Source organism: Microtus pennsylvanicus, chromosome 1 (assembly GCF_037038515.1).
Source record: "Microtus pennsylvanicus isolate mMicPen1 chromosome 1, mMicPen1.hap1, whole genome shotgun sequence".
In the NCBI taxonomy this organism is placed as follows: Eukaryota; Metazoa; Chordata; class Mammalia; order Rodentia; family Cricetidae; genus Microtus; species Microtus pennsylvanicus.
This window is the reverse complement of record NC_134579.1, coordinates 689,885-713,756: the sequence shown is the minus strand read 5'-3', so window position 1 is coordinate 713,756 and position 23,872 is coordinate 689,885. Positions and strand designations below refer to the sequence as shown.

Here is a 23,872-nt window from a genome sequence, read left to right as displayed (position 1 = left end):
ATGCCAAGTACTATACTTCTGCGGGACTCGCTCTCAGGCCTAGCTGAGCCCGGGGAAAGGTCTGGGCGATGGGAAGCAGAACCACATCTGTGCAGATTCTCGCTCCACACCACGCCGCCCTCTGCGGTTGAGTGGCAGTCACCCCAAATCTGTGCCAAACCACGGGGGCCAGGAGGTCGTCCCTCCGCCAGAGATGCGCGCGCAGCTAAGCCCCCAGCGCACTACCCGGCAAGCTGTGCGCCGGCCTACAACTCCCAGCAGGTTCCTGCAGCGAAGGCGCTACCCCTCGGCTCCCAGCGTATTGCCGGTTCCCCGTGTCTTCTGTGCTCACTCTCTCTCTATTAGAACTCCCCTGCGGGAATCGGGCCATTTTTTACCCAGTGTTCTTCACCGCAGAAATCAGAACGCAGCAGCGGAGGCGTTACAACGCCCGAGGGGGCGTGGCTTTGGGAACCGGAAGGAGCTCCTGTTGCCAAGGGAACGCGGCGCGCCTTGGATTCCTGCTCAGCCCCTGATGCTCCCATCCGGGCAAAAGCCGCCGGTTCCCCCAACTTGTAGGAGAGGCTGTGCTCCAGACAAGGGAACCTTCCTACGGGGGCATAGAGAGGAAGGCTGAGGCTTCTGCCCGCGGAAAGAGTGCGTCAATTCCTGCCTTTGCCAGCCCCTTGGCCTTTGGATTGCCTTCAAAGATCAGGTATCTCCGCTCCCACCCGGCTTTTTGCCTGTCTTCAACTCATTCTCTGTGTTATCTCTCAGATCTGTTGGGTATAATTTTCCACACTCTCACTTCCACCCTCGTTAAGTACACACTACCTTGCTGCTGTGGTTGTAGTGCGGTGGAACCGTCGCCAGGATCCATTACTTCAGAAAGTTCCCGCTACCTGATTGTAGCCATATCCACCCCGGTAGCCAAGGGCCACCCTCTCCGTGTCCCATTTAGAATAAGTTATTGCCCATGTTTTTCAATCCGAACGAGTTACTGTTTTTTATTTGTGGGATGGAAAAGTAGAAAAGTTTATATGATGAATACCAAGAAGCCTCGAAAATGTATTGAACTTCCTTTGGAAGCTGTTTGTTTGCTTGCTTGCTTGCTTGCTTGCTTGGTTGACTTTAAAGCTGCCCACGACGGACTTTTTATACGATGTGTGAATTATTTAGTTGAAATTTCATCATCAAAAATTTTAAACTGAATAAGAGTGTTTAATTGCGGTAGTAAGAATGCAGCAGCCCATTCTCCCAACGTGCTTAAAAGTTTACAAAGTAGCATTTCTGGAGTTTTCTCTGCCTGATCTCATCTCTCTCTGCAGCTTCCTTCCAAGCCTCTATGTGTGGATAAAATGCTAATTCCTCGGTGCTTTTCTGGCAACCAGTAATCCTTTGGAAAGTTAATTCTCAGAAAGCAGCTAAGAGAATTTGACTGATGTATATATAAAGGGCAGGAGTGAGATGAGGAACTAAAAAATATCAGCTAGACTGTGAACAACCTTGAAACGTGTGCACAACCCACTGCCTTAAACACTGAAGGACAGAAAGGTTTGACGATCTGAAAAGTCACACAGGAGTAGTGCAGTGCCAGTGGTCAAACCTACGCGTTCTTGATTCCAATACAAGAGTTGTTTCATTTAAAAAGTTTACTTTAGATATCAATTCTGCCAATGTTATACAGTACATACAGTAAGACTTTTAAAGCAGAAGGTATATTGTTTTCCTAATAAAAGCCAATATGCTGTGCTTCCTATCCGTTAAGGCAGTCTTGTCTCAACTCACTATCAGCTTTCTACCTAGTTCTTAAACAAAGATGAAAATAAATCGTTAGAGATTTTAGTTTTAGCGCCCCCCCCCCGTGTGTGTGTGTATTTGTTCATGTAGTGTCCTGTCTACTGAAGCCAGAAAAAAGTGTGACTACCCCTGGAACTGGAGTTACTGGTACTTGAGAATTTCATTCCTTGGGTGTTGGGAACAAAACTCTGGTCCTCTGGAAGATCAGCAAGCCCTCTTAATGACGGTGTGGTCTCTCCAGTAAAATTTTTCATTTTTTTCTTTCTCTATTTACAATGCTTAAGATCAAACCTAGCCCTTTTGCACATCGCAGGCAAGCACTTTATCATTTGGCTACATACTTATTTCCCAAGATAATATACTTTTCTTTAGAAAATTTAAATAGACATGAGTTGCGAAAAAGAGTGTAAAACTAATTTTTACACTAAGAATCTATGCTAAAATGATTAGCACAGTAGAGTACTTAATAGCAAATTAAAATTAAAATGATAAATATGAGTTGTTTCATATCACAAGATAAAATAGATTCATTAAAATGTCAACTTTTAAGCTAGGACTCAAAGAAATGTGTTGAAATGAGCTTTTAAAATCTAATATGAAAAGGTTTTGAGCTAGCATAAAGGAGTTACCTAAGATTGAACCCATCCTTTGGATAATAAATAAGCTTTTTTTGTAGGCCCCACCCTTGAGGGAGGCACTGCACCTTGTAGGCACTAATTGGTTGAAGTCTCCCAAAGGCACTAAGCAAAATGTCAACTATACAATCACTTTTCTTATGCCTTTAAGTTAAAAGCTTCCTATTGATTACCTTGCTATAGCTTTACTTCTCAGCATCCCTTGCTTGGAGTGCTATAGAACAAAAACATTTGAAAGGAGCTGTAACATGACAGATTTGTGTGACCTTAAATGAACATGAGAATCAATGAAGTGAATTACTGCCTCAGGAACTTTGGAAATTTATGTTGAGAGAGTAAGGGAAACTCTTCAGTACACAGGTATATTGTGGCAGTACTGGAAGGGTCGGGTGGTTAGCAAGAGGAGTATTTTTCTTCTCCTGTCATAGTAATATTTAGGGTTCGATGAAACCAAATGAAGTTCCTTTAAAAGCTTTGTTTTGAGATGTGGAGTGTAAATTTAACAGTACTTTCATTGAGGGAAAGGAACAGACAGAAAACTGCTCAAAGCAAGTAATATATTAGCTGAAGTTTTATTTGGCTTCAAGGTACGTCTGTCTTAGATTGCTAATGGAATTTGTTTTCTGAGGGCTCATTTTGGGGAGTTCTTTAAAGTTTGCTTTAGATGGTTATATAATTTGGATTTTTAAAGTATAATATTTTAAATTTATTCTTTAAGAATTTTATACTTTTAGGTGGGTGGTGGTGGTACACACATTTAATCCCAGCACGTGGGAGGCAGAAGCAGGTGGATCTCTGTGAGACTGAGACCAGCCTGGTCTACAAAGCAAGTTCCAGGGCAACCAAAACTGTTACGCAGAGAAAAGCTGTCTCGGGGGTGGGGGAAGAAAGAAAAAGATTTTATACTTGTGTACAATGCACAATGGATTTTGATTATCTTCAGTACTGTTCCCCAACTCCAGCTCTACCTAGACACTTCCTTCATGTTGCCCTCCCAACTTTATTTCCTCTTCTTTCTGTTCTTTTGAAGTAACCCAGTGAGCACAATTAGTATGCTATTACGCTCATGGGTGTAGAGCCATCTGCATGGGCAACCAGCCAATGGCTGCATCCCTGGAGGAAACTGTCTTTCCCTAACAGCCATCAACTGCCAATAGCTTCTGTGGTAAGCTTTTCCCTAATTCATGCTGGAATGCTGACTGGCTCGGGGAGTTCTTGTGTAGGCAATCACAGCTGCTAACAGTTCATGAGTGCATTGGCCCTATCATACCCAGAAGATTCTGCTTGGCACCCCACTCCCCAACTTCAGGCTTGTATAGCCTTTCTGCCTCCTCTTCCAGAATGTTCCCTAAGCCTAGGGAGGTGCGGCATGGTATAGACAGATGTTCCATTTAGAGCTGAGCATTTATAGTTGCTTATTCTCTGTGCTTGGACTGTTTGTGAGTTCTCTGAATCAAGAGCTATCCACTGCAGAAAGAATCTTCCCTGATAAGAGTTGAGAACTGCTTTAATCTACAGCTGTAGTGACAAAAGTAGAGGGAGCAGTTTACTACTGCGTCCATGTAGCAAGTAATAGTATTTGGGTCCTCCCTATGACCTCCCCACTCATGGGTTCTTGATTAGGTTTGCCATACCAGGCATAAGTTTCTCCCTGAAAAGTAGGTCTTAAGTTCAGTCAGAAAGGAGTTGGCTAACCCCATAACCTTCAATGTCATTCTTTCTTCCATGGGCATAGCCTGTAAGGTTGGTCGTTGTAATATCTCTCAGCGTTTACAGATGAAGAAGACTTTTAATGTCTTTTTGCCCACAAAGTCTGTGTAGCAGTTTCCTGTACTATAAAAGCTAGCTATCAGGGAAGAAGCTTTTGATCAGTGCCAACTGGATTTCTCCATTTATCTTGTGACTAAAATGTGTGGTGTCTTCTGCAATAGTGTCTCAACATCAAGTTTCCATGGACAACCAAGAGCAATGGCAATAGCTTGTGTATTGTCTGAGATTTCCCTCCTATGCCAACAACTGGAAAGGAGCTATCCCACACCTGACAGTAATAATAAATACCCCTCGGAGACCTATGTCTTAAGAGCTTAGTGTCCAGCATTGAGGACTGTATCATGGACTGTAGCTCCTAAAATTGTGAATTGGTTTATCACATTTGTTATGGGAACAGAAAGCTGACTAAGATGGATATTTCCCTTAAAATTGATTCAGTTGAACACACCTAAGGGGCAAGTTAAAAATGTATATAGCTAATGTGTGTGTGTGTGTGTGTGTGTGTGTGTGTGTGTGTGTGTGTGTAACAGAAAAAGTTAGCTATCAGGAAATGTTAGCCAGCCAGGCAGTGGTGGTGCATGCCTTTAATTCCAGCACTCAGGAAGCAGAGGCAGGCAGATCTTGAAGCCAGCCTGATCTACAAGAGCTATTTCCAGGACAGCTTGGACGGTTACACAGATAAACCCTGTCTTGAAAAACAAAACAAAACAAAAAAAACCAATAAACAAAATAAAGCAAAACAAAAAAACTAGAAATGTTAACTAAACTACTCAGATCTGGATGGGGACAAAGTTACAGCTTAAAGAAATAAGGTACTGCATAGAACAACCACTGATAATGACAAAAAGCTTCAAAGTTCAAAAAAAAACTGGCTGTGAACAATATAGCTGGTATTGAAGAGGTGAACATGATTAAAGATGCTGAAACAGCTCTTGATTCCAACAATCCCAAAGTCCATGCTTCCCTTTCCACTAACACCTTTGCAATTACTGGTCATGCAGAAGCCAAAGCAATCACAGAAATGCTGACTGGCATATTAAGTCAGCTTAGTGCTGACAGCTTAATGAGTGATAGAAAATTAGCTGAACAGTTCCCACGGCAAGTATTGGATAGTAGAGGACCAAAGCCAGACAACACTGGTGAAGAAGATGATGATGCCTCAGATCTTGTAGAAAAAATTAATGAAGCATCGAAAAACGAATCTAACTAAAATCCTCTGAATTCGGGAAGCTGACATAGACCAGATTTAACAACTAGCCTTGTTCCAAAGTTTTTTAGACATAAAGAAAGTACAATGCCTGTTACTCGTTCAGTAATATATTTTGTGTATTAATAATGCTGTTTGTGTAGTATTTCTTGGTCATTTAACTTTGCATTTTGCACTTTCTCCCAGGATCTATTCTTTTGGCCAAAATAAGAATATTGGTGCAGTTTGGGAGTGTTTTTGGTTTGGGGGAACTTTTAGTGTATATGTATATGTATGTGGTTATTTGTTTGTGTGTACACAGTAAAGCAAATTCGATAAAAGTTATAGCTATTCTCTTTCTTTCCCCAGTAGAAATAAAACAGATCTTACCAAAAGAAAGGAAGAAAAAGAAAACATGGAATTTATTAAGATTGACTAAAATTGTAAAGGAGTGTATTCATTATTCCCAAAGAATTAATGTGAATTATAGATATATGTATAAGAGACAGGGGAAATCAGGATGACTATTCCATTTCTACTAATGGAAAACCTTTCCCAAACTGGAAATAACCCTGTAGAAAACAAATATATAAGCAACATTTTTATAATTGCATATTATTTCAAAATATAACTGTAGCCAAGTCTCATAGACTCTGTAGTGCTCCTTTACTAGACTCTTATTCATAAATAACTTTGAAAACTACAATTGGCAGACTCCACATGCTGCTGACACTAACAAGAGCTTCTTCTTGAATATTGTAAATGTGATTGTCTCAGGGATGTTGTTCCTTGCTGTCAAGGTTTACAAGCTGCCAGTCTACATCTCAGTTAAGGCTCCTTTCTGCTAATCGGCTTATACTGTTTACTAGGAGTAAAGCCACACCGATGTGTTTTGGACACTGCCATTATCCTTACATTTTTTATGTATATACTAGCATTATTACATATGTAAGGTACCTTTGAAATAATCATTTCTTTTTCTTTGCAGTTGCTTTGTAAATATTTAAATCACATTATGGGATTGCTGGACAGACTTTCAGGTTTACTCGGCCTGAAGAAGAAGGAGGTTCATGTTTTATGTCTTGGGCTGGATAATAGTGGCAAAACTACAATCATTAACAAACTTAAACCTTCAAATGTAAGTATTTCTGTAATGGTTGACATTTTTCTGGTTCTAGAGAGAGTTATGTGCAACATTGCTTGGAAGTTATAACTTTCTGTAACCTTGTTAACTGCTAATCTTACGGCTGATTAAGGGGTTACTTGCTGCATATGCCGCGTATTTATACAATATGCCGGTAAATCTTGATTATAAGCAGGAATATTCTTTTTCTTCCTTCATACTTCTCTAAAAAGTTTCACAAACTAAATTTATTTATAGATTGCACTGACTTTGTTTGAATTTCTTCTTCATGGGAAGAACAAAGCAAAGGGAAAGATGCCTCATTTTTCTAGGTTCTGCAGATAATTAGACAGTGCTGTGCATTTTGGTGACAGGTAGTTATTTCGAGCAACATGTGAATGAAATATTATTTTATCCCTGAGAATATATAAAGCCAGCACATACAACATATGATTCATAAGTCAGAAGTCAGCTTTGTTGCACATAATTCCTTATATGATTTGTTGAACTTTAAGCTGTAGCTGTCCTGGTTCAGAAGAATTGAAGATCTTAAGAGCAGTTTGTTTTGCTTCCCCCACCCGCCTTTAAACTGTAGAAATAATAGCTGAAAGGTGTTATTGAAATGAAAGGTTTAGAAGCTCCATACTTATGTTACTCGGTTGTATATTTCACATTTTCTTCCATCTTATTTTAGATTCATCACTTGTGAGTTTTCATCTACATTTGGGTGCTATTGTTAGTTAACTAACTGTATTAACCATCTGATCTATAGTGTTATGTTAGGAAAAGCCTTATAGACTTTTCCATGTTGTCTCTCTCTCTCTCTCTCTCTCTCTATATATATATATATATATATATATATATATATATATATATATATATATATTTATATATATAAAATTGATATTTTTTATAAGTTGATTTTAGACTCAAACTTATTTTTAAGAATAAATTATCCTAGTGTTGTATTTGAAATGATAAATATCCTCAGTTGAGAGGGTATTTTTCACCCTTTGTAAGAAAGAATGTAGTTTTGACCAAGTCAAGGCAGTATTTATATGCTTTTAATCTTAGCACTCAGGAGGCAGAGGCAGACCAATCTCTACGAGTTCCAGGCCAATCTGGTCTACATAGAGTTCTTCAGGTCAGCTAGGACTGCATGGTGAGATCCCCCTTTTCGTTGGGAGGAGAAAAAAGCATCTAGCTTTTTCTTGAAAAATTCCTAAGCAATTTGAATATTCATTTGATAATGTGTTGCATATTAAGTTGATACCTTGCTTATTTTATTTCTCCTCAACATCAAAAGAGCCCTTGATGCTGGGTGGTGATAGCACACACCTTTAATCCCAGCACTTGGGAGGCAGAGACAGGTGGATCTCAGTGAGTTTGAGGCCAGCCTAGTCTACCAAGTGAGTTTCAGGACAGCCAAGATTGTTACACAGAGAAGCCCTGTCTCAGAAAAACAAAACCAAAAAAAAAAAAAAAGAGCCCTTGATTTATCAAGCATTGAATAACAAATACCTAGAACGAGGATTAGCACTGAAATATATTTTAGATGGTGGATGAATAGATTGATGTCCATTATCATCATCATCATCAAATTTGATCATGGGATTTTGTTGATTACATGGAGATATAGTTTTTAACAGAGTTGATGAAACTAAGACTTCTCTTAGAAATTCTGTTCTGATCCTGTTGATACTGGTCTAATCACTGCTTGCCTCAAATAACCCAGGCTACACTCCTTCCTTTCTTGTTGCCATTCTAGTTTAGTGACTGGATGTGTTTATTCCTGAGTAAAACAGAGGGAAATTAATACTAGAGATGACTCTTTGCTGGGGAGATAGCGGCGAGTGTGCCTGTTGTGTGAAAGCCAGGGGTTGACTACAGTTTTCGGCTGCAGTTTCTCTCCACCTTACTTTTTCAGACATGATCCCTCACTGAATCTGAACTTCACAGATTCTGCTAGAGAAGTTGGCCTATGGACTCCAGGATGTCCATTGTATCCATTTTCTGAGTGTGTGCTGTGCCTGGCCTTTACTTTGAATTACTGTAGGGGAAAATGAGTTCCATATGAATCTACTCTATCCTGGCTAACTTCTGGACTTTCTTTTGTGGATTATTTCCATTAGAACTTTGGAGAAGAAATAGTTGAGGGATTTTATCCCTTCAGGCTAAATTTTAAAAGGAGTGTGGAGAACCTAGGTAATTATATAGAGGTAACTTAAATATTCTAGTTATAATTCAGTGAAGACACTTGTTATTATTTGGTGTATTTTTCTGTAATTTCATTAAATTCTTAACCTTTATCATGTGATTGATGAAAAAAACCTTTTAAATAAAAATGGTAGGATCATAGGAAAAACAATAAAATTAAAAAACATTTTATTCCAAAGCTTGTTGTTCAAGGAACCTCCGAGAAATGAGGCAAGACCCCAGATGCCACAAAATAGTTTATTTTTCTAGCAAATGAAAACAATACTTTGGGGGAACTATTTATGCAGCTCAAAGAGACGGAAAAGCTGAGGAACCAGACCTGGGGGAGGTCTGGTCGCAGCGCATTGCTGCTGATGTTCCCATGCTCCAGTTCATTTCCAGCTTTTCTTCCAGTTGGCTTTAAATTTTATAAGAGTAGAGTACCCAAGTGAACATGCTAATGTGAGGCAAATTTTCCCTTCTTCTACTCTTATTTTCTCATAAAAGGAACAAGATTTTTTTTATTTAGCTATTATTAAGGCAGTATGAGAAAACCTAGGAATAAGACTAACCAAAATGAGAATATAATTATAATAATAGCAAACATTTGTGGAATTTTATAGAAACCATGCTGAGTATTTAGTACCTATTAGCTCATTTAATTCTCATAATAACTTTATGAGCACAATAATATAGTTGACATTTAAGCAAACCTAGGTTTAAATAACTCGTGCCAGGTGGCAGAGCACATTAGGAGTAATTAGGAGGCTATTGTAATTCAGAGCACCAAATGGAAAGGTCTAGTCTAAGGTAATGGCACAGAGCCGGTAAAACTTAGAGAGCGAATGGCTTCATACTTAGCATGTAACGAAGGAGAAGTCAAGAATAACTTCTAAGCATCTGGATCATAAAGTGGATACATTTTTGTTTAAATGAATGAACAGTGTTGATGATGGAAATTCTAGGAGGCATTTAATGTGTCAATTATCAGTATATTTTTAAATGTCTGTGAAACCTGTCAAAGTGTGTCCTGCTGTTCTCTTGGCCCTGTTCTACAGGGTTCTATAGGGTTCTTCCTGTAGAACTCCTCACCAGAGCCATCATGACCCCGCCTATCTTAATTCAGCCTGTATCACTCTTTTACTTAGCAATGCACATTAGACATACACATCTTCTGTCTTTCCTGAGTAGCAAGTTCCTTCTCTACCTAATCAGTGTACTGACTAACTCCATTTACTGGAATATTCTTGGCCAGGAACTTGTCCTGGGGTTTCCCGTACCTACCATTCTCTCCCCAGTTCTCTTCATCCATGTTGTCATTGTTGATGGTGGCTTACATTCTCTATCTGATAAGCCTCTTGAGAGCAGGGACCAGACATGAAGTTAGACAGTTACAAACAAAAAATAATGTATACAGTGATTAAGAAGTTCAACATAGGAGCCCAGAGTGACTTTTTTTAACCACGTATGAAAACTTACCTTGTTTAATAAAACAAAATGTGAATTTGCACATAAATGTTATACTAATTCATAATTAGCAAGTAAACCTTATATTTTTATGTGTCCCTATTACAGAAATTGTAATATTTAATTTTGTCATCACCTTGGTAGCATATTTTAAAATGAAAAAAATCTGGTACTTGAGGAAAACCCATCTTTGTAATTGCAAATATCTAAATTTATGTCTTTTCTTGCAGGCCCAGTGTCAGGATATAGTTCCAACCGTAGGATTCAGCATAGAGAAATTCAAGTCCTCCAGGTAACCACATTCTCTTTGTGACTCTGAAGCTGGGTTTTCATACTTACCTGGAAATCAGTTGTCATTTCCAGTCCCTATGGGTTTAGACCTTTTTGTACCACTATCTTTAGTTTATTCTCGGCCCTTAAAGCTTAGACCAACTCTTGAAAACTTCATTAGCAAAGGAAACATTTTTAGGTTATTCACTGCAAAATAATATTTAGATTAATAAATTTATTTTTCATTTTTTTAAATATTGACCACATTTGTCATCCTACAGCCATGTTGATTGATCTGATAGAACTTAAGTTATTAAAAGATAACCATTTAACTTAGTTGCTTAAAATATAGTAATGTCTTGCTTTTGTTTATAGTTTGTCTTTTACAGTGTTTGACATGTCAGGACAAGGAAGGTACAGGAATCTTTGGGAACACTATTATAAGTAAGTATTTTCATGAGTATTGCTTACTACATGGCTACATTTTAATGTCAAATACTGATTAAAAATCCAAGCGAAGTCTGCTATAATAATATAACTTCATACAATTCATAGCACTGTACCTTTGCTCTCTTCTCTGGTTTTGGTGTCCATTTCTCTATGTGATTAATATAGCTACACTTTAAGAACCAGCGATCGGGCTACGGAGCACATGCCTGCAATCCTAGTACTTGTAATACTAAGAAAGAAGGATCACAATTTAAAGCCAGCCTGGGTTAGAAGCCTGGGTTATCAGTGCTTACACAATACTTTGTCCACTCACATCTGTGTAATTATGTACCACAGCTGCTTTCATGAAGAAACTCTTCTATTCAAATTATTCCTTCAAGGGCCAGCTCAGAGATAAGAATTATTACTGGCTATATTTAGTGAAAAAAAAAAACAAGATTGTTTCGCAGCTGATGACTTGTTTTACAAATGTTTCCAAAAAGATAATTTTCAGAGTATACAGACATAATGTTTAGTAAATATTTCAGATACAACACTGCCAACTTACTAGGACAAGATGTTTTATACACACTTGGTATTGCACGTGGTGGTAAATATGTCATTATTCTATTTCTTTATATTATACAGAGATGGACAAGCCATTATTTTTGTCATTGATAGTAGTGATAAATTAAGGATGGTTGTGGCCAAAGAAGAACTTGATACTCTTCTAAATCACCCAGGTATCCGTGGAATTTCTGCCATGATGTCTGTGCGTTGGGTTCCATCTATATGTGTTGCTTTGTTTTTTAGTTTAAGAAAAAGTTGTTTATGAAATAGAATTATTTTCAAATTAAATTATAAATTTTAAAGCTTGTCAATTGTACAGAATTTATAAAAACTTTACATTTTTTTTAATTTCAAAGCTTTATACAGTGATTTTTTGTTTTATTTTGGGAGGGAATACTGGCATTTATTTCTTTAACATTAAAAATTCTCTGCTTTGCTACATATATAAATAATCTATAGTAATAAGAGAGTAATATTCAGACAGAAAAGATGAGGGGAAATGGCATTCTGAGCAATAGGATATCAGGTACAGTTGCTTTGGTTACCTTATTTTCATAGTACGTTGAAACAGGAGCAGCTAGCAAGGTGGCCATGTTTCTGCCTTGTTTTGCTCTCCATGTTAGGAAAACTTCAAGTAGGAAGAATAATTAGATTGTGGTTTTATTTATTTTTTATTTAAGTATGTGTGTGCCTGAGTGTATTTACGTGTATCATGGGCATGCAGGAGCCCACAAAGGCCACAAGAGTGCATCCGATCCCCTGGAATTGGATATACAGGCAGTTGTGAACCCCTGGGCTTTTTGTTTTTGTGTTGCCTAGGTAACAAGGGTACGTTAGGGAATTAAGTGAAAAGATAAACATGTAGAATATTGGTAAGTGTGTTGTTACAAGGAATTGGCTAGAATAATTATGGCTGGAAATACACAGTGTTTCTACAAGCTGTGAAGTTGCTGGTGTGCATTGTCCTTACTGTGGAAGGCGATTGCGCACAAAGGTGGGAAAGAGATTCTCCTAGATTCTAAGCTCTTTAATGTGTTTGGACTTGGCTTCACTTAGCAGCTAGGAGCACTTGCTGCCAAACCTGGGATCCATCCTGAGTTTGATTCTGCAGCTCCACATGGTAGACAGGGAGAGAGTTGAATCCTTCCTGTGACCATATGCCTGCCATGGCACACCTATATCCGTGTGTGGCCACACACTCACACACATGTGCACACACAGTTAAATGTAAAAAAATACACAAAACCTTTGGAAAATGCTTTCAAAATTGTAAATGAGAAAAATAACGTTGTTAAAAAATCTCATTTGTTCATGATGCTGTCTGTGACTTAGAAATAAAGCAAGTCCATTTCCTCCTCATCTTCCTATTTAGGTCTGTCTCCCTTGTGTTGACAACTGCAAACAAGAGAAATATTTGTCCTTTTGCATAACTGCTTCTCTAACGGCTAGATTCTCCTTCTCTGACTTTATTCTTTGGTTTAAAGTCCCTAGCACACGGTCTTACCAAGCAGTTTTGATTTCTTTGTTTAGATGAATGTCTAACTGTGCATCTGTGTTTGTGTATGGGTCATATTAAAAGAAGCAATGGGAAACAGTTTATCTTATTTCGGTTTTAAGGTTTTAGGGCAAAGAGATCCAAATCACTAGAAGTGTTGTGATGGCGTCTTTCTCTTTCAGATATTAAGCACCGCCGGATTCCAATCTTGTTCTTTGCAAATAAAATGGATCTCAGAGACGCAGTGACATCAGTGAAGGTGTCTCAGTTGCTGTGCTTAGAGAACATCAAAGACAAGCCGTGGCATATTTGGTAAAACATTTTTATTTCTCATTTTGTCTTTCTAAAAGGTCTGTGAAATGTAGGGTTCTGCTTAGGTTTTTCTTACATCATTTATAAATGGCAAACATGGTAGAATGCAAAGTATTTCACAGAATTGTGGTATTTCAGTTATTCATGAATATGTTACTGTTAACTTTTCAAATCCTTTAGCACTATAAAAAGTATGCTTTTTAAAAAAATCTTATGGTAAAAAACATAAATAAAATAATCCATTTGCTGTCCTGCCTTCAAGCACAGTGACTTGCTTTTTCAGTTGAAATCAGCCAAACCCAATCCTATCTTGGGAAAGTCGCCCTCTGGTGTTGCCTTGTCTGAGTCATCCTCCGAGACTGCTGTTGTGTTTCACCATTACCATGTGGCCCCTTTTTTGCTTTTTATTTTGGTGGTAGTCTGTCTTCCTAACACTAGCCTCAGCTCTCTAGGAGTTGGGATTTCTGCCATGTTTTAATTGCTGCCTTATTTTTCTTTTCCCAATTTTGTGACTAGTACATGGTACATATATTATACATTTATTCAAATGAGGAAGTAGAGGTAATGGTTGTATATGGACATACTAGCAAACAGTGTCTGAAACTGCTGTGCGTGCATTATATATTTAGGAAAGAGTTTCTTAATTAATTCTTATGTGCTACCTTCCTAAGATCCTCTTTTGCTACTTTCCCACTTACCTTCCCATGCCCCAGAATGTCCTTCTGTAGTTTTTTCCACTTTCCATAAGAGTTAAAATAATAACTGGGGGGAAGTTGGACACAAAGTAGAGAAGTTTACTGTCTCTAGAAGTGACCTAGACTGTAAAGCAAAAGAAAGTGGAGCCTAGAAATCCCAATATGGAGTGGGTGATGGGAGTTCCGCTCCTAGCAGCATTTTGAAAGTTAGTATCTCTTTAAGGGTGTGACCCCTGATCAACCACACACCAGGGGAGACCCCACACCTAAAACTTTTTAGGGGTAACATAAACTAGACTCCTTGGGTTTTTAAAAGAGAGACCATGAAGTTGAATGGCTAGGGAGGGGGGAGTGAATGTGCTCTGAACAGATTGTATGAAATTCCAGAGAATTAATATCATACTTTTAAGAAGCGTCCTTAAGAGCTAGCCTTGGTGCTGAACAGAGCAGTGTAAGTAAACCCCAGAGACCACCTCAAGATTCTGTGGCGCCCGGCATCCCTCTACCAAGAACAGAAACAGTGAAGTCTTTCTTGGTCTTGAGTGGGGGTGGCACGGGGTTGATGGTACTCTATGGTTGTTCAATTTGAATCTGAGATCCAGTCATATTTAATAGTTAAAGGAGAGTGTGATTTTAGACAGACAAAAATTTTGAGATAGAACTTTTGCTATCACAAACCACTGAACTCCAAATTGTTGGACTCTAAAGACAACATAAATTCAAATAAATACTAATGTTTACATTGTGCAGAGTTCTGTGTTGCCTTGACAGGAGGCACAAGAAGTGTCCATGAAGTGTCAATTTCATGAGTTAATCGCCCCTTTCTACCTAAGATAACTAACAGGTGAATTTATCCAGATTTATTTATTCAGTTATGACATCTCAAAATGTCTGTGTGAAAAGTGAGGTCATGATGCTTAAAAATATTATATTCCCAGGTCTGTGTTCTCCATACAGCAGAGAAAAATGACGAGAAGTTTTTTAACTTGCCTGTAACTTTACTTCTCCTTAATTCAAACTGGACATCATTTTGCTAAACTCAAATTAGCATTTCATTTTTAAGATTTGTTCTTCATTTTGTGATATCTTTTAAAGCATGCACAAGATTGAAAATATGCTTATCCTTCTTTGCCAACTTCAGCTCTATGGGTGGTTGACCTCAGGGATAGAGGAGATTAAACATTACCTGCCTCTTACCTTAGATTGGATACAAGGATATTGGTATAGTCTGAGAAACTAAAGAATTCGGGACCTTCCTTTTTACCATTTTTACTAATCATAGAGTCTAGGGTCTCATTTGAGTTAGCATGTTTTTGACTTAGTTCCTTCATGATATATTTGGATTTGTATATTTAATTGTGAAATAGCTAATAGACATCAGATGACTGGATGGAGAAATGTTAACAGCGGAAGAGAAAGCACGGCCTGACTTCTCTTTGTGGCCTGACATCAGTCAGGGGGCATTTACTGTGAAGGCCTGGTTGGAGAAGCAGCTACCCAGCCAGAGGCCAGGAAGAAAAAGCTCTTCATGGCTAAGAGTGTACCTGTTCTGTTCTGGGAACGGCTAGGTCTCTGGCTGCCACTGAGCAGTGGAAGGGGAAGCTATGGGAGCTGTGGCCACTGAGAGATAACTCAGGGCCATAGAGTCCAAAGCACTGGAGCATGTGGCGGAGAGCTTGATTTTTGCTCTAGTTCTGAGTTTTACAGTTCATCTCAAAGGAAAGGTGGAACTTGTTCAGAGAAATATATAGGGTTTTTAGTCACTTGGCTTCACTTGTCTCATGGACAAGGAGCTCTTTCCTGTATTCTTGTCTAGAATTATATATGCCAAAATCAATAGTTTAGATTTTTGATAAAAAGTATTTTAGCTACTAATGCCTTGCTATTATGATATGTAATCAAAAATGTGCTTTTAGTAATTTACCTCGTACCATTTGCTTCTGACTTCTTCTTTTTTTTTTTTTTTGGTTTTTCGAGACAGGGTTTCTCTGTGGCTTTGGAGCCTGTCCTGGAACTAGCTCTGTAGACCAGGCTGGTCTCGAACTCACAGAGATCCACCTGCCTCTGCCTCCCGAGTGCTGGGATTAAAGGCGTGCGCCACCATCGCCCGGCTGCTTCTGACTTCTTACTTGAAGAATTCTTCCCTAACCTGTAGTCTCAATTTAACAAGTAATTCCTTGGCAGTAATTTCATTAGTTAGAACCAGATTAATTTAATTCTCTAGGTTTTCTACTATGCTTTAGATGTTGCTTCCCCACTAAGTGAATGCTATAAAATAATCTCTAATTATTCAGAAATTTTAATTATGTATTAATATCATCATGGGTTTTAAATAAGTTGCTAGATCTGTAACACATATTAGTCTATAGCTCCCAAAACGATTATTTGAACTTTGTTATTTTAGTTTTATATACCTTAAACAATTATAGACGAAATATCACATTAGAGGTTTAAGGATGGAAGACAATGGAAGCACTTTTTCTTGTACATGCATGTTTCAAATAGGTAATTCTTCAATAACCATGTTAGGTCATGGTAATATTCTCTCAGTTGCAGATGCCAAAGGTTACTGAAGTAGTAAATATAAAAGTATAATTGAAATTGACCGGAGTTTTGTTTTCTTCTAATAGCTTATAAAGGTTTATGAGCAGCCAAGGGGTGGTGCTGTATGCCTTTAGTCTCAGAACTTGGGAAACAGAGGTAGGCAAATAGAAGTTTGAGGCCAACCTGGTCTATTCAGTGAGTTTCAGGGTAGTCCAGGCTACACAGAGGAAGAAGTCAGTTGATTCTGTGAGTATACCGTGACCTAAGTCAAACATTTGTAACAAGTAAATGCTGTTGGAGCCCTGGGTAGAGCAGGGTAGGGCAGTGAACTCTAGATTTTTCTACAGTGAGAAAATAACTTGATGTTTATGTGTTCTTAACATTACTACAGATTCTCAAAATTTGTCTCATGTGTATTTTTCTAAGTCCTCAGATTCTAAGCTCCTATTTATATTCTATTTTAATACTTAATAGTTTTGCATAATGTATATTAGTGTTTATTTCTTTGCAATATGGCAAAATTATTATTATTTTATCCTAGAGTTGTATGATGCCATAAACTGGACATTTCGTTTAACTTTTATTTCAGTGCGAGTGATGCCATCAAAGGAGAAGGACTACAGGAAGGTGTGGACTGGCTTCAAGGTACACCGCACGCTACTGTGCATCTGTAGCCTCTTTCTTTTTCATTCATTTCATTTCATTTTTATATTTTAATTTTATCACATCAATGCCTCCTTCTTGTTTTTTATTTCTGCTGTCAGAAAAAACAATACAGTAAGTATCTGATACCTTGCTGCATTTACTTTATTTTATTTTTCTGGCAGATTTAATTAATTGTTTCTCTGTGTATATTCAATATATATATATATATATATATATATATATATATATATATATATATCAGATCTAGAAAATGGTTTTAATTTATGGACCCAGATTTTCATTAACTCTAGTAGTTGAAGAACACATTTAAAGTTTGAGACAAATGTTATGGACCAAATGACAACTATTTTTTTTCTACCATACTGTATACTAATCCATATTTTTTTTTATTTATACATAGCATATATACACAAGTTTCAACATTCATACGAGTATTATAAATACTATTATTCTTTTGATACCTTGTTTATTTTCAGTTCAGTTTTTTAAATCAAAATAGCTATAATAGATCATTTCTATATTAGGGAATAAATTAAGTTATAGTTTCCCCTAGGGTCATATCATCTACTGTGTATAAGAACAGCTTGAAACATGCAGAACAATAGAAAGGTGTGTGTTCTGTATGTCCTTTCTGTATTATCTTTATGGGCAAATCAAAAGTTTCAGTGTAAACAGAATTTCTGACTATTTGTTCTTTCTGGGAATCTTTCCACTCTGAATGGGGTAAAAAAAGATACAAATTCTAATTACAATTTGTGGTTATAAGTACTATTTCCTTGTACTTTAGCCTTTTACATTAGACATGTATAGTATCGTTTTCATTTTCTTCCTTCATCTTTTGGAAACTATGGCAGAATTACAGCCTGTTGTGTTGGGTGGAGGAGTAATCTGCCTGCAAATGCTAAAAGCACATTTTATAGCAAGTAGAAATATGTAAGATCTGCTCTTCTAGTGAATTCCACACAGAGACTTTTCATTTCTTTCCTCTTTTTTTTCTTGTTTTTTGTTTGTTTTTTTTTGGGGGGGTGTTGTTTTGTTTTGTTTTTTGAGACAATATTTCTCTACATAGCCCTGGCTATCCTAGAACTCATTTTATAGAGCAGGCTGGCCTCAAAACTCAGATATGCCTGCCTCTGCCCCCTGAGTGCTGAGATTAAAGGCATGTGCCAGCACTGCCTGGCACAGACTTTTTTAGCTTGTATTTATTTAGTCAAAACATTTACTAATGAACATTCTAGTCATATTTTATTAGTAAGTAAAACAAACATCTCTAATGGTTCTCAAAATTAGTAAAGGAATATTTTCTTTGAACCCACCAACTTTGTGTTTCAAATTATTATAAGAAGTGTTCAGGGTTATGGCATGGATTTCTGAAAGAAACTGATTGTTACAGATTAAAACCCCAGAGAAAATAGAGAGATGGATTTTCTTTCCTGCCTCTTCCTTTACCAATGCTGATGTTACTCTCAGTGAAGATGCCGCGTGCGTGCTTAGTGTAGTGACTGAGCACAGCACTGAACAGAAGATGATATAGCTTCTAGGTTTTGGTTTCTGTCTCTCCTTTCTTCCCCAACTTCATTTATAGTTATATTTTTAATTTTTCAATCCATAGCAATAGCCACTAGGTATCAGTAATGATCCAATTTTATAGGACCAATTTTCAACGCTTCTTGGTACCAATTCCTTTTCTTTCTATTCTGACCTATTACCTTCTGCCCCAAGTCTTTGTGAGAATAGAATATTGTTAGAACCTGTTCTGTGTCCTTTTGTTGCAACAGTCTCTGCAAGGTAAATAGGAGCATCCTTGTCCGCTCTGTGCAACAGGAAGAGTAGCAAAAGAGCTGGCCTTGAGGCAGACCGTTTATCCCACATCAAGAATGGATGTGGTAAAAATGGTAATCTTGTTTGGAAAGCTGGAGAGCTGATGGACGTAGTTTGGCTTTAAAGGGCCCCAAAAAGCTGAATCCTAAGTGGGCAGCCTGATTCACACGGAAGATCTTCCCAAGGGTTTAGAATATGCTTGTAAGTAAAAGATGGATCTGGAACTGAAAAGAGAAATCATGACTTCCCACACCCAAGAACTACAATAGCAAAATGAGTTTTAAGGATCATTCTTTGCAAATATTCAAACACTATCTGAACTGGAGAACACCAGACTCATGGTGTGTGGCAATAGTAAACTGAAAGCAAGGCGGGGCTGCAAGTTCCATAGAAAATATTGTAATTCTCCTCTGTTTCCTACACCACCAGGAAACAAACAGTAGAGGTAGGCATAAGATAGAGAAAGTCATCTGAGGAATCAGACTAAGAAGGAGGCAGATGCCAGAAGTGGCGGCGCACACCTTTAATCCCAGCACTCAAGAGAGAGAGAGAGAGGCAGGCAGATTTCTGAGTTTGAGGCCAGCCTGGTCTACAGAGCAAGCTCCAGGAAAGCCTGGGCTACACAGAGAAACCTTGTCTAAAACAAACAAACAAACAGAAAAAACAAGCAATCTAGAAAACAAACAAACAACAGCAACAACAACAACAACAAAAAAACAAGAACAAAACCCCAAAGAGGTTATATTGAGAAGATCCTGTATCCAAATATGAGACAGTTTAGAAAGAGAACCAAGAAAACTAGAGAGGAGTAGTGGGTCATCAAAAAGTATTTGTTGGAACTGAATCTTGAGAGCCCAGAACAGGGGAAGAAAATATTTCTACCCAAGACACATCATTAGTAAGGTTCAACCCTGAAAACAGTGGAAACTTGTGCAATCTTCCCGAGGTAGAAATAGGTTTCACATAAGAAAAGGAATTGCTACATCAAACTTCCCAACACCCGCTACTTTGGAGCGACATGGTAATGGTGAGTGTCTGGAAAAGATCATAGAGGATATACAGTAATGACATATTGAGGCAATGTCAAATGTGACCGTAAATTAAGACACGTTCTGCTGTATTAGTTCAAGGAGAGAGTAAACCAGGAAAAGAAAAAGACAAGATCAAGGGGCTCATTTCCCCCATGTACTCCTAAAGTGCTCATTGTGCAAGCATGAGGCCTAAGTGAGATTGAATCTCCAGTACTTATTGAAAGCCAGTAGCATTCATCTGTTGTCCAGTGGGCCTGTGGCAAAATGCAAGGCAGAGGTGGAGAATCCACACAAGCCATGTGTCCGTTAGCCTGGTATACACAACAGCAAACACAAAGACCCTGTTTTAAGATAGAAGACAAGGACCACCACCATTTTTGACTTCTGACATGGACCAACAGACATTCACACAGACACATGACTATGAATGTGTTCACGTGCATCACACACTCTCAAAGTAAGGATAGACAGGGAAGAAAGGAAGGATGGCTAGATGGATCAGGAATTAGGAAAACCAGCCCAGGAATGGAGGATAAAAAAAAATCCCTGAACTGTTAATGGAAATCCCAGACTGATGATGAAAGGGATCTCAAGAATAACTAGCAAGCAGAGAAAAGGGCTGTCTAGGTGGGAGAGTCCTCATGGTGTTTAGAAAAGAGTTCTTCAACAAGATGTAAACAGGGACTAGACAGATTGCTCAGTGGTTAAGGCTGCACCTCCAGAGGACCTGAATTAACTTCTCAGCACTCACATGAGGGCTTACAACCACCCAGGACTCCAGTTCCAGGGACTCAACATTACTAGCTTCTGTGAGCATCAGGCATGCACATGGTACACAGACATTCATGTAGGGAAAACGCCCATATACATAAATAATTGTTTAAAAAGAAGGTGAAGATGATAGGTTATGTAATGTGCTTCACATGTGAGACTGAATTAGTGTTAAATGTGCTTTTTAAAAAGGAAGAAGAGGCCTGGGGGTGGTGGTACATGCCTTTAATCCCAGCACTTGAAAGACAGAAGCAGGTGGATCTCTGTGAATTCGAGGGCAGTCTGGTCTACAGAGTGAGTTCCAGAAGAGCCAGGATAGTGATACCCTGTCTCGAAAAAACAAAAACATGTACTCCTTGCTTTGCTGGGTAGAAGTGGTGGTGCACACCTTTAATCCCAGCAGTTGAGAGGAAGAGGCAGGCAGATCTCAATGAGTTCAAGCAGCCTAGTATACAGAACTAGTTCTAGGACAGCCAGGGCTGTTACATAGAGAAACCCTGTCTTAAAAAAGAAAAAAGAAGAAGAAGACGACGAAGACGAAGAAGAAGAAGAAGAAGAAGAAGAAGAAGAAGAAGAAGAAGAAGAAGAAGAAGAAGAAGAAGAAGAAGAAGAAGAAGAAGAAGAAGAAGAGGAAGAAGGAAGAGGAAAGAAACGGGCTTAGTTGAGATTATAACCTTAGAGGAAAGTGCACACATCCACCTTTCTGAATGCTGCGTGGCATTATCATAGTCATACAAATAATGATGGCAAGCCGAGTTAGAAGTGTTAGGGCACTTCTAGAAGGGGATTAATTAAGTAACAGCGACCAAAAAGGACCAAAGACCAAACGAACTGTTAGGGGTCTTTCTAGTAAGCCTGTAGAATTAGCTAATTCCTTACCTACTGACAGCTTATATAAAAATTAACACAGCACTATTAATTGTATCTTAAGAAGAAATTGTATATGCAGGTAGGATCCCCCTGTGTTGTATAGATTGGGCTTGAGTTAACTTAGAGAATAGGGTTGCTGGTCTTTCCCTTGTGAGACTGATAATAGTTTTTTGTCTGTTTGTTATCAGATCAGATCCAAGCTGTGAAGACATGAAAAGATAGTCTCTGGAGACCTCACCAGTTTTCAGTTTAAGGTGTCTATGTAAGGCATAGTGAATAATCTCAAATTTATTTGAAAAGATTTGTGCAACCAAGAATATTTTACAATATTCTGCTTGGCTTTATGGACTCTGAAATAATTTTTTAAGAATTTAGGACTTGTGACATTGTTAATCTGGCCATTAACTATATGGAAATTAACATTACCTCTGAACTCCTTAGTTACCAGCTTCTTGTAAAGGTCTACATATTGTTGTAATTAGAATGTGTAAATACCAGCTATAAGCCATCTCAATATCCTATCATGATTTATGATATCTTTAATGTATTTTTAGTTTTAATTGTCTTCTAAAAGTTCACTTTATTGTATGACTTTAAAGCTCAAATTGTGTTAGTGAAACAGCTTTAAAGAGTTATAAAAGATCACAGGTAATTGGTATATATGTAATTTTTATTGTGTCACTATCAAAAAAAATAAAAGATACCAACTAGAGTGCTTTGTTCATGCCAAAAAGAATAATGTGTTGGTGTGGTGTTTGGTGTTTTACTGCCAATCATTATATGAGACCAACTAAACTAAGTTTATTTTCTCACTGCTTACTGAATAGTTCCATGCTTTCTGATCAGGCATTGCTCTTTAAACCAGCATGTGTGTTTTTCCCTTCACAGTTGTGGAGGTTTGGGTATGTGCTCAGCCCATTCGTTTAGGTCACTCATATGTGTAAAGTATCCATCGCCTTCACTGAAATCACTTTAATAAGGGAGAATCTGATAACATTTTACATATGATTAATAAATTTTATTTCATTAGCTGAAAGACAATATTGCATTTTCAGATTAATAAATTAAAATTTAATAAGTATTTAACATTAATATTTTTATAACTGCCTTGTTTTTTCTCTCAACATGCCTCTGTGTTTCTGTTAAAAGAGAATATAGGAGATAATTTATAAAAAGAGAGAGAAAGGAAGGAAAAAGGGTTATTCTTGTTCAAACTTTGAAGACTTCGATTTATGCTCAGCTCCTTGTTCTTAGTCCCATGCTGAGGCAGTTTCATGGCTGTAATACCTGACAAAGAAGCTCCTCACTTCCAAGCTAGGAAGCAAAGAAGAGAAAGGGCTGGGGTAACAAAACCCCTTCATGGGTCCATGCTCACTTCACTGTTTAAGGAGCCTACAGAGTATAGTCAGAATCCAGTACCTCAACAAACTATTTATAAACTGCTCTGTGACTGTTCTTTAAAATTCTAGATATATGTCATGTTTACAACATGCAACTTTTCACAGCCTAAAAACCATTTATAATTGTAAACTCAAAATTCAAGTTCCCATTTGAAATTAGACACTGAGCCTATTCACATAACAGTGGTGTCAATCCTGAAAAAATGCATTTGAAAGAAAAGCTATGAATTGTATAACATCTTAAAAATGCTTAGCCATGAAAATAATAGAAGGAAAAGGTGAGTAATACAGATTCATTCCCAGTGGTGGTAAATGTCTTTACAGATTTCTAAAAATAGCAGTCAAACCTATATAATCCAGTCTCTCAAAATCCAGAAATACCAATGAATGGGCATTTGAGAAAACTGAAACTTGTCAAATTATAGTGGTTTAGTAACTCATCTATGTTGATAGCCTGTCATAAGTTGCTTTCATTAGGATGCACTCAGAATGTCATCTATCAAGAGTTGTCTCAAATATAGATAGAAAAGATGTTATGTATTTTTTACATGTTTTATTTTGTTTATTTATTTTGTGGAGGAAATGCAATATGGAGTGGGTAAGAGAACAACTTTTAGGAGTTGGTTCTCTCTTTCCGTCATATGGGTTCCTGGGATTGAACTCAGGTAATTAGGTTTGGCATCCAGTACCTTTCCCTAATAATGTGTGCCAACCTCACAGCCTATGATACCAGAAACAAACAACAAAAACAGATATATTTTAACAGATTTAGGAGGCCAGAGAAAGAAGTCAAATCTTCACCTATCACGTATAATTGTAAACTCAGAACTTTACATCATACA

General features: G+C 37.8%; 1 protein-coding gene and 1 pseudogene across 1 annotated transcript; both read left to right on the top strand.

Annotated features, from left to right (window-relative positions):
- Positions 1-215: 215 nt before the first annotated feature.
- Positions 216-22,342, top strand: Arl6 (ARF like GTPase 6). Its single transcript, XM_075950176.1, has 8 exons — positions 216-694; positions 6,359-6,508; positions 10,387-10,448; positions 10,802-10,870; positions 11,504-11,598; positions 13,103-13,232; positions 17,061-17,116; positions 21,819-22,342. Exons 2-8 carry the CDS (start codon positions 6,386-6,388, stop codon positions 21,842-21,844), a joined length of 561 nt encoding a protein of 186 aa, XP_075806291.1. The 5' UTR covers positions 216-694; positions 6,359-6,385; the 3' UTR covers positions 21,845-22,342.
- On the top strand, positions 5,092-5,394 carry LOC142836173 (transcription factor BTF3 homolog 4 pseudogene; annotated as a pseudogene).
- Positions 22,343-23,872: the final 1,530 nt, after the last annotated feature.